An 11,879-nucleotide genomic window follows, 5' to 3' on the forward strand; every position below is an offset into this window, starting at 1 on the left:
ATTATAAAAATGTTGCAAGTTCTCCTCACAAGGAAATCTAGCATAATTCCTTTCCAAGAACCAAGTTTAAACAGACGAAGCCCATGATCTGAGCTGTTCCACAAGCAGCAGAATGGTATTTTGGGTTTGTTCTGCTTGTCATCTCATCACTAGTATGGACAATCATTCAAGCTTTTACACAGACTTTGTGCCAAGTAAGTGAGAAAACACATAGCTCAATCTTTTTAAGTACATAATTTGAACTTGCAGATATATTTCACTTGAATGATCTGGAATGAGGCTTTGTTTTTCCTTTCCTTGACACTTTCATTTATAGTTTTTTGCTTTCAAAACTTCTGTAATATCTTAGCAGCCAAATCAAAATCCTGTTCCATTATAACTCCTACAAACAGAAGTTACTTTTGCAAGTTAAAAAAGCTGTAGAAAAGGGCTGAAAGACATAAAAAAATTATCAACCCATAGCTTCTTAACATGTTGGGCAGGCACACAGGAAAACAAACCAACCAACCAACCAACCAGAAAAACTAGTCTGTGAGATGGGCAAAAAGAAGTACCTATAAAACCTCAGTATAACAAACATTCCTCAGCACCTACATACTGCAAGCCTGACAATAACCACATAAGCACAATGATTGCTGCTTATTTTTCCTCGAAAACCATTCTGACAGACCTGATTCATATCACATAGTTAGTTCTAGGGGAAAATGGAACCAAGATTTTGCAAAGCCTCCCAGACCTGGCCTGCAGAGAAGTTTAGTAAATGGAAAATGGATGGCTCATGCCTCACTTGCAGCTACACATGTTCCCAACAAGCAAAAAGAGCCAAAAGAGGAAAGGGGAATCACTCTTTTCATACATTTGAGAAAAAGCTTCTCCATACAAATTTATCACGTTTTATGCACAAGGAGTATTTTTCACAAGTTTTATTGAAACTTTTACATGCCAGGCAAGCCCTGGAATTGCAACAGAATAGGGAATGCAGCTGCCTTGTGGCTGGCACCAGCTACACTGACTAGCTTCCCACCTCTGGGAAAAGGCTCAGCACTCAAATCAGATGGGGCAAAGAAAAGTAATTTTTTCAAAGTCCCAAAGCAGCAAACCAGAGAATATTCCTTCCCGTCCAATAAAATTTCTACCAGGCTGCATTGGAACCCTTCTAGAAAGGGTAACAGCTAAAACATTTAGCTGCATACAAAATGATCACTTATCAAGGGCTAACTACATCTTCAGATGGCAGATTGTGTGGGTGTCCTGGAAAGCACCTCCTCAAGCCACCAGCGTGCCCCAGAAGTTCACAGCCCCTAAAGGAACGGGACAAAATCTAATCTTTAAAGGTTTAGGATATATCAACCTGGGCAATTAAAAAAAAATCTAAGCAATAAAAAGGAGCTTTACTCCACAGCATTTCTAAACTGTTGATCTCAAGATGCCAAATTCAAGACACAGCTCCTGGCAGCTGGCCATTTGGGAGGTAGTCAGAATGACTAGAAATCTCATGCCTTTTAAATGCATCATCTATTATTGTCTTTCTCACCACAAGTGATACATTTATAAATGTATTTTTTAAAAAACCTTTCACCCTCGAAGGAAAAGAAACCTAAAGAACAAGTTACCTCCTGTTTGTTGTCACTCACATGTGCAAGGAAGACACTTCCAGGAAGGATAAACTGAGCAACATGTCCTTCTGTGGTTTACACAACAGAATCCAAGCAGTAGAGATAACAGGACTGTGCTCCAAGCCCAGCTGCACTCCCAGGTCCTGTTTTCACAGCTTGCTCACATAGCACCAGCAGGAACACAAAGCCTGGGAGGATGTGGTGTAATCCAGAGCATGGCGTCCCTGAACTGCACCCCTGGAACCAGCCAGGCTCTGCAGCCCACAGCCAGCTCCCACCACTGCCCCTGAGCACCCAGATAGTTTATCCCATCCCTTGAGCAAACCCTGATAGAGCTCAGCAAACCCCCCAGCAGGTGGGAGGCTCAGACATAACCACAGCTACATCCTTGTAGGACTATCAAATCAAAAGCTGTCTGAAGGCAGCAAAGCAGCAGCACTCACGTGCTGCCACAGCAGACCCATGTCCCAGCTCACCCAGCCAGGCTGCAGGGACCCTCCAGCTGTGCTCCTGTGAGCCAGAGCACCCCAACACCACGATTGGCAGCCAGACACAGCCCCCAGCACCCCTCCTGTGCATGAGAACCAAGACCTGCCCTGGCAGCAGCTGCGTGACCCAGCCATCATCTTGTCTTCCTGCAGGGATCCTCCTGGGGGCCAGCACAGCCAAATCCCACCAGGACTGCCAAAGGTGGGGTCTACAGACCCGTTTTCCCAGCAGATGTTTCTCAATGCCCTGAGGAAGGCAAATTGACCCCTAACTCAATCACAATTTTATCAACTATGGAGAGTGCTTCAGGCTGCAAACTGCTATTTTTAATACTGCTATCTGATCAAGGATTTACCTAAAAATGTATTTTTAGTCATCTCCAATACCTAACATTAATAAACAGTGTGCTTTAATATTACAGTCCAATTTCAGATTTAGTATTTTAACTCAACAATTGAAATTGTAGTTAAGAATTCTTTAACTCCTTTGCTGTCCGAAAAAGACACCAGTGACCTCACTGCAGCACTGAACACTGGAAAAACTGGAAAGCCTCCAGATTTTATGGATTATTTCCTTTTCAGAAAAAGAGGAAAAGTCATAAAATGACATTTTTTCTGCTTGTTCTTTCATTAGGTACCACTGAGAAGACTCTGGATCCATCTGCGTACATTCTCTGACACACACAATTCTATACGGTGTTCCCTGTGCCTTCTCAAGATTAAAGCTAAACAATCCCAGATGTCTCAGCCTCCCCTCCTCTGTCAGTTCTCCAGTCCCTCAGAAGCGTTGTGGCCCATTGCTGGATTTGTTCCAGAATGCTCATGTCTCTCTGCCACTGGAGAACCAGGGCCGGACCCAGCACTCCTGATGTGTCTCACCGTAGCTGCAAAACGTGTCAGGCCCCAGCCCATGACAGTTTTCCCTCCTGCCTGCAGCACTTCATGTTCCCTTCTGCTGAACTTCATGGAATTCCTTTGGGCAACTTCTTCAGCTTGCCAGGGTCCCTCTGAATGGCTGCCCTCCATCTTCACATTCATGATTAATTTTTCCTTGAAGGCCAGGCAACAGCCCAGCTAACTAGTTCCTGCTCTCAGTCTCTTGATCACCTGTCTGGAAGCTGTCACAAAAACATTCCAGAAACCTCCTACATGGCTTTTGTCCTGCCAGGCTCTTGCCTCAGCAGAGAACAGAGGGGTTACACTCCTCCATGGGGATCGACTGCAAACAGGAGCCTCCCTCCAGCTGTTCGAAGGCTCATGTGCTGCTTCTTCCCACCCAGGTGTTCTGTAGCAGCCACCCGTAAAACCAGCCAGCACTCCTGAGCCTGCACTCTCAAATGGCTGGTGGAGTGCTCCAAGGCAGAGCTCCCTGCAATCCTGCCACTCCCCCACACAAAAGGGCAACACCTCCTCCTCCTCAGCATCCCACTCTGAGCACCCTACAGACCCTGTCACTGAAGGACTCCAGACCCCAAATCTATCCCACCACACCCATCCAGCCTCAGGGAGATTGCAGCCCTGCAGTTCCACCTGTCTGCCACCCATGCATCCCCATCAGCAGCTTCAGGGATGTACCACGCTCATGGGTTCTCTCCTGGAGCAGTCCTGGAGGCACCTATGGTGTGCCTTCCCAATTTCTGTGCCCTGGTGTCTATTACTTCAGCAGAGCTGCACAGCAGAAGAACAGCTAGGACAGAACAGTGTTGCTACCTGCCCATCAACCTCTCCATGAAATTTGACTTGCAGCAGAAAAATTACATGGAGTTATGCTACCAGGCAAGTGACTTATCCAGACACTTAGTGTTCATGGTTACGGATTTGTTTTCAATCCCCTATCCATCACACCCATCTTTTTCTGCAGAGACATCAAGAGTTTTTTCCACCCAATATCCAAAACCCGCTTTCACACATGAGAGAACTCATTGATTACTCAGATTCCTTAGACTGTATTATCTAGTGAGATAACACTCTCAGCTTTGGAGTGGTTCTTCAAAACATCAATAGAACTTTAACATGAAACTGTTTATTCCAGTAAGAGGATATCACTGAAGATATCTTTACCTAAATCAGCTATAAAAGTCACCGAAACATGAAGAGTTCCTTTGCCTCATGAGATACACTCATACTGCTCTGAGCCAGAGGCAAAAAACAAAAACAAATACTGAACAAGATCTGAGGCTATGTTCAAAGAATGGTTTGAATGGCTTAAGTCAAAATTATCTTAGAAACTACCACTGATTAATAGGTAGCATCTTAAAGAATTAAACATTAAATCAAGTGCTTGTTCCTTCAGATAGCTTATTATGTGTATGTGTTTTCTGTAGCTGAACTCCAACTCGTGTAGTCATACCAGTTTTTAAGCTCAAAGTTCATGAAAGTCACCAAAGAGTCTTCACAGCAAAGGTCACTACTGTAAAAATATTTTTTACAAAGCTATTAGTTCTTTGACAAAGAGGTTTGAAATTAAAGAAAACTAGCATGTTTCATTGTTTGAGAGGCATAAAGCCAAGAGCCTGAAATGAGTACTCAAAATAGGACATATTTTCCAGTGGAGGTAAAGATTACAATATAACCAACAGGAATGTGCAAGCCAGCAATACTTAACTCAGCAGCTCATGCCAAACCATGATAGTCCGTTGTACTACTTGAACACTGAAACTTGAGAAAGTGGTATTATTACAATTGTTAATAGTGGAATGCAAGAACTACAAGTCACAGAAATTCATTTCATGTATTTATTTTTTGTAGAAATAGGCTATTCAGCACTTCGGGGATTTGAAAACCTGACAAAGAACTTGGATTCTTTTTTCCTGCTACATATAAGTTAAAAACCAAATGTAAATGCTATTAGGAAGGTTCCAATTTCCCCACAACTATGTCCTTGTATAGGTTATGCTGACACATTACAAGGAACAAAATATAATAAAAACCACCAACAGAAATCTCACAATTTAGTAGAAAAACCCAACATTTGCTTCCTCTAGGAAAAGCAGCTGTGGTTAGGACCTACTAAAATAAAGAGTACGATATTTCAGTACAAATCTGGTCATAGACAAGACATAGTTCACAACCCTTGGAGCTCCAAGAGGGACATGGGAACTGTAAACAGGAGTGTAAATCACCAGCAGCCTGAGTATTTTTAACTTCAGCTGCAAACAAGGTACAGTACTTATTTGAAGAACCACAGTATACTAAGTTATATTGTACAGATTTCTACCACCATCACAACTAACCAAAAAATCCAGAGGAATATCAGTAATTCCTGCTTAGCCACTTAAACATAAAACTCCAAAATACATTTAACACAGAACTTGCTCTCCCTGCACATACACCATCACAGGAACATTACAATTGCCTGTTAAGCAGCCAACTTGCCCAAAATTTGTATCTTCAGGGTCCAGCCTCTAATAAAACCATTGTTTGTAGCACTCAGCAGAAGCCTGAGTTTCTCAGAATATCTGTCTTCTTTGGCACATTCCAATAAAAGTGCTTTTCTTCCCCCTCACTCCATTTCCCCCAAGTTTTGCCTGCCACACATTGATTTCTCATTCTCTGTAGATGAAACAATCCAGTGCAGAAGACTATGAAAAGTACTGAAGTAAACTTTCCAACAGTTATGCATTAAGCAGGGAAAATATACTTGTTTAAACACAAGTTTCACCTGATGGATCAGCAAACAAAAGCTGGTTATCATCCAGACATCAGAAAGAGGCATTGCATAAGTACAATCAAGATCTGACAATGGTCTCTGGGTGACCTTTAGGCAAAGGAATGAACAATTTACTGTAAGTTTCGTGTGGATTAAACCATGCAAAAAAAGTTAACTAAGTATTCATGTCACTTCCCCCTAAAAAAATCAGGGGTTGTTTTGGAAGAAAATTAGTAGCTGAACATTATTTTAGCTCCCCATGACAGGCAAAGAGCACCAAAACAGAGGGAGTAGGATGGGGGAGAACTCACTCAATGCTGCAATGACAGGACAGAGCTACACAAGGGCACCTCAATGAGCAGCCTGCACTGACTGCTCATACTGAATTGGTGACAGCACTCTTACTGCCTGGAAAGTAACCACTGATCCACTATTACCTTTAGCATTTACATGATTCCTCTAATTCTGGCCTACTCCAGCTGAACTGCGACATAACCAATACAGCCAGCACCACACCCAGCGCTATTTTCCAAGGTGCCCACCTGGTAGCAACACAACCTGCTCTGTAAGATGAGCTGGAGAGCAAACTGAGTGCTCTTCAGAGTTTGCTGGGCAGGCAGGTCTGTGCTTTTCTTCATGTGTTTATCAATAACAAGTCAGACAAATGCTGAATTGTCTCATAAGGAAAAAAAACCCAACAAAACCAGTAAAAACCCAGAACAAAAAAACCACCACCCATAAAGTTTTAGATCCCTAATTAAAATTACCCTGAGGAGTCCTCAAAATGAAAGATAATGCACAAAAAATATAAAACAAAGTGAGGAAATGCAGAATTTTAACTATCACAGTTTTGTACTCCAATGAAAGAGCCATATATAATATGGGCCCACACACCATTGCTAGATTTAGACTCTTATTAAAAACAGCATGGATTTGTTTCTTTAGCAAACTACTATCGTGCGATAGTACATTATAAAGTCAAAAAGTATTTAACTGTGAGTGCTTAAACCACACATACCACATAAAAAACCCTTACATCTGCTGAAGAACATGACAAAGAAAAAAGGATTATTTGAAATGCAAGATTGGCATAACATTTTGTAACCAAGGATGAGACACCATGCAAGCAAAAAAAAAGGTGTTGCTTTCTTTGGTTTGGTTTTTTTTTAATGTTCATGGCCAACTTGTCTAAGCCTACTGATTGCTGCAACATCAGCTGATAGATTATGCTTTTTGGACAGCTTTCCTAAGTTTACAGTTCTGCCTCTTTACAATAATATTCAGCTCCTATGGTAACAGGCACACACAGACTAAGTAAATCATCCCACAATATGAAGTCACCTGAGCATTAACCAGAATTTGTGCAGAGCAGCTGTAGTTAATTGGGCTACTAGGAAATACCATCTTCTGTCACTGCTGAAAAGAGAAGCTGATCTGTTTTACTCATATTGGCCTCCTAGAAAAAAAAATTATTCTAAAAGTATCTGTTCACCAAGAAACTGACGAAGACATGAGGCATAAGAGAGCTTACACCCCACTGTAAAGACAGATTTGTTTATGGGACACAATTCCAGTCATCTACATGCAAGTAATGACACAGTCATACACGGAAGATGGACACAAGGAAAAAACAGTTCTTATTTGCAAGGGGTTTACCACAGCTTTTGCAATTTCTGATATTCCAAACAGAACCATTCAGGGAATACCAATTATTTTAAAGTGGAGGGAGGAAAAAAAAAAAAAGTAGCAGAAGCATCCTCAATCTACCAAAATTTTTTGACATCTCAAGTCTGATTTGATTTCTGCTTCAGATACAGCTGGTAGCAAACTACCTGCACCTCTTTTTTTGAAAGAGAACTGCAGAGCTCTCGCTACAGCACTTACTGCAGTTACTCTGTATATCTCAGGGAGGTGCCCCAGTCCCTGATGAGCTGCAATCTGCTATTCCCAGGTGAGCCTCGCTGGGATCAGCCCTGGCCCTCAGGAAACTGCCCACAAACTGGGAAACATGAAAATAACCATAGCAGCAGCACATATAGAACTCAGCAGTGCAAAAAGTAACAGAAGCACTGAGCTGAACATGGAGCTGCTGCATATCCTTTCTCCCAGACAGTTTTTCTTACATTTCACGATTAGTACAGTAAACAACAGATGTTGATGAGCAAAAAAAAAACCAAAAAACACCGAGGCACCCCCAAGCAAGAATGAGAACATTTCCTGATAAGTTCCTTCAACAGATGCTCCTTCAGACTTGGCTTCAAAGACAACTGAACTAAAGATGTACATTCTCACTCTTCCATAATAGAAGAAAGGTGTGGTGATCTCTAGAAGATATTCTGAGTTTTTTAATAGTTTTAAAAGTAACTCTTCCAAACGTAAACAAGCTATCTAGTAGCTGGCAAAAGCAAAAGAGGAGTCTTTAAGCATCTAATATGAATAAAAGCTGTATCAACACCAGCCTGAAATGTTTCAAAAAGCGTAAAATTTGGCTAACTTTTCGAAATAAGAAATCTGCTCATCATGACTCAGATTGAAAAGATGTTTCTTTTCTATGATGCAATTTCTGCATATTTTAAGAACTTCCAGTAAAGGATCTGTTATTAGAAACCATAGGGAACACAACCCTACAAATTATCTAACTGGAGTTTGTTCCTGGAGATGGTTCACACTGCTTCCTTTCCATTGTCCCTTTCCTAATAGGGCAAGTCCAAGCTTCATTCCCAACAGACAGACACAAACAAAAGGCGGGGAGGGTGGGAGAAGTTAAAAAATAAAATCAAATTTGGCTTGTAATCAGCAGCACAGCTGACTGAATTTCTGGGTACCAGGTACAGATCTGGCTTCACAATGCTTTCCCTGACAGAGCTGCTTGGTGCTTGAAGTTCTTGAAAGTCAAGAGATGAGACAAATACTCGTAAAGCACAGAGAGGAAACTGAGAGGGCACTGACAGAAACTGACAAAATGTTTACCAAACAGTTCGGTTTTCTCACAGAAAGAACTACTATGTTTGCTTCTTAATAAACAGTTTTTCATTAACAGTAAGCCACTTATTTCCAAGTCCAATATAAACTTTGCACCACAAAAAGGATAACTATCTGACACAAACCCTCCTCAAACCATCACCTGAAGAATGTGTGTTCTAGACGGGGCATACAGCAACCTCATATCAAAAAACAGGCAGTATTCTGCTTGTATTTACTCACTACGCTCCATCATTCATATCCTTTTTACTACTTTATTCTTCTTACAAAGGTAAGAAATAAAATTTGAAAAGGAGCAAAGAAAAATCTTGTATTTTGACACTGGCTACTGCTGGGTGCCACAACCTACAGAATATTTGTTTTCTGCTTGGGAGCTTTGTTTACTCCTTCATGCTTAGTACCTCAGGCAGTAGAAGAAAGGACCGTGTGAGGGATGAGATAATGGAAATTTATTCGGCTATTAGAGAAAAAAGTGAAGGCAACCTTCATCTTCTTACAGAACTCTAACTTTTGACCCTTCTCTACCACTTCTTACACAGAAATACCCATGTGGTTTTGGTTTTCAGACACTTTTGATGAGCACATCTTTATAAATAGTTGTTGCTGCTCTGTTTCTCCAAATTCCTTTCTCTTTACTGCATTACATAACGAGATTTTTCTACTAGCTCTAAAGTATTAACTGATTAAAGATTAACTCACCCCCAGGAGAGACCATCTCAATTAAAAAAATTCCAATCTTTGTAGTCATCAAGTCAAACCACAGCTCTTCAGCGACCAGCCCAACTCACCAGCTCCTGCTCGCTCCCACAGCCTCCCTTCCACCGCTGCGAGGAGGAGGAAGGCAGGTGCCCTGACAGGGGATGCTCATGTAGGGAGCACCTGAAACTTCCAGTAAGTGACCAAAACGCCTTCTCTGTGACATGCCAGGTAAAATATTTGTCAAGGGTTTGTTCTGAAAATGCACACAAATATGTGAGTTACCACGTTAGTGTAACATTAAATGTTTACAAAATAGTACTTCCAAAGGAAAAAGCGCCCTCTTGAAACCACCACCGTCTCTTCTTGTTGATCCAGACACACCCTGAGATTTGACACTGGAAGGCCTGAAACTCACCTCGGTTCTCACGGGCTCCTCAGACCAGACAGCGGGGAACACCCCGAGGGAATCACCCCGCTCAGCAGCATCCTCAGCTGGCTCAAACCCACTCATGTGCTCTTTAGCAACAAAACCAGCAATTACTACTCCTGTTTTGTCAAAAGCTGCCTACGTAACTTCCACTGAGAGCAGATAATTCAAAACATATTGGGATAAAATATGTAGCCTCAAGGAAAGAAAAAAACCTTAAAAAAAAAAAGCCCCAGACAGCGGAGCCAAGGGCCGAGCCGGTCCCACGGCAGCGGCGGCCGCTGTCAGCCCTGCGGAGCCGTCCCGGCTCCTCCGGCCGGGACGCCCGGCTCCAGCGGCTCGCCGTGCACCGGGCTGTTCCTCGAAAGCCGAGAGCCCGCAGCGCCCTGCCCGGGCGGGATGTCACGTTCTCACAGACGGAACTCCGAGGGACCGGGACCCTCCGAGCCGCAGCGGCGCGGGACGAGCCCCGGCGGGGCCGGGCAGCGGCACCACCCGCGACGCCGGGGCCGGCCCGGCCCAAGCGGCATCTGGCCGTCCGGGCTGCGGGCCCGGGGCGCTCGGCTCCGCTCCGGGGGCACAGGGAGCCGCTTCCCCGGCAGAGCGGGAGCAGCCCCGGCCGGAGAGGCCACGACAGCGCCCGGAGCGGGGACCGGCCCACGGGGCTCCCGCCGACCCAGGCCCGCGTCCAGCGCCCGGGGAAGGGGCTGACAGGACGGGGCTCCCGTTCAGGCGGGGAAGGGGGAGCCAGGACACGGCACGGCGGGGACCGCGGCCCCCTCTCGCCCCTCACGGCCGCCGCCCCGCGCCCCCCAGGCACCGCCGCCGCTCCCGCCCTCACCTTGGAGCATGGCCTCCAGTTTCTTCCTGTCCACCCGGAATCGCTCCTCGCCCCACTCGGGGCTGTGCAGGGGCCGCGGCGGCCCGGCCGAGTCCTCCTCGGAGCCGGGCGCGGGCGAATCGGCGCTGCGCTCGCTGTTGGAGCCCGGGTCGGAGAGCGGCTGGGGCAGGTACCCGCTCAGCGGGTCGCACTGCGCCGCCATGGCGCTGCCCGGCGGCCGCCGCCCCGGGCCCCACTCGGCCGCCTCCCCGCGGGACGCTATCTGCCCCCACAGCCGCCCGGCCGGCGCATCCCAGCCGCCGCCGCACCGAGCCCCGGCGCCGCCCGCCCCAGCCCGCCCGCAGCCCGCACAGCATCCCCACCTCCATTGGGCCGCCGCCCGCCGGGGAGGGGCCGGGGATATCCCCGGCGGGAGGGGGCATCGCCGCGGCCCCGGAGGAGGGCGGGCAGCACGGAGGGAGGGCGGGGGAGGAGAGGGGAGATGCCACCGCCCCCAGCGGCACGGCCCCCGTCTCCGGGCGCTGGGCTGGGGTCTGTGCCGGCCGGGGTCACGCTGTCAGCCGGGATCCCGCCGCATCCGTCGACCCCCGAGCCTGTGAGCGGCTCTGCAGCACCGTGCGGTGCCGGGCGGCACACAGGACAGGCGGGCGGCGGTCCTGAGCTGCACCGCGCCCACAGCCGATCCCGAATCGCGCCGGCGAGGGCGGCAGGGACCGGCTGGCCGTGTCCGGCAGGCAGTGCGTGGTGCCGCGGCTGGCACATCCCCTCCCGCTCGGGCGTTTCTCTGCACGAAGCCTCCTCAGGGAGAAGTGCCTGCTGCTGCTGCTGCACCTCGAGAGACTGGGTTACGCATCCCTCACCTCCCAGCAGAACTGCGTTTATCCACACCCAGAATCCCAGCTGGATGTACTCCCGCACAGTTCACACCGCTTTGCAAACAGTTTGAGCTCAGAAGCACGCAGTGGTGTAGAGGAAACATCAACATGAGCTGCCACACTGGCCTGGTGGCATTTTGCTGGTCCCACAGCCGGACACTGCCCGGGAGGCCCATCACTGCCCAAGTGTGACTGCCCAAATCACCTGGACAAAGAGTGAAGCACAGACACTCCACTGTCTTTGGGTCTGCTTGGTTTCTACTGAATCAGAGAAGTCCTTCCTGACACAAAAAGTTGCATAC

General features: G+C 46.5%; 1 protein-coding gene across 1 annotated transcript in view; it reads right to left on the reverse strand.

Annotated features, from left to right (window-relative positions):
- BICC1 (BicC family RNA binding protein 1) overlaps positions 1-11,034 on the reverse strand; it is a 90,362-nt gene extending 79,328 nt beyond the window's left edge. The window contains exon 1 of the mRNA XM_041405021.1: positions 10,703-11,034. Within this exon, the coding sequence (XP_041260955.1) occupies positions 10,703-10,904 (202 nt within the window). The 5' untranslated portion in view covers positions 10,905-11,034. The remainder of the gene's footprint in view (positions 1-10,702) is intronic.
- Between the last annotated feature and the right edge of the window lie 845 nt (positions 11,035-11,879).

Source organism: Onychostruthus taczanowskii, unplaced genomic scaffold (genome assembly GCF_017590055.1).
Source record: "Onychostruthus taczanowskii isolate IOZ18803 unplaced genomic scaffold, ASM1759005v1 scaffold22, whole genome shotgun sequence".
Lineage (NCBI taxonomy): Eukaryota > Metazoa > Chordata > Aves > Passeriformes > Passeridae > Onychostruthus > Onychostruthus taczanowskii.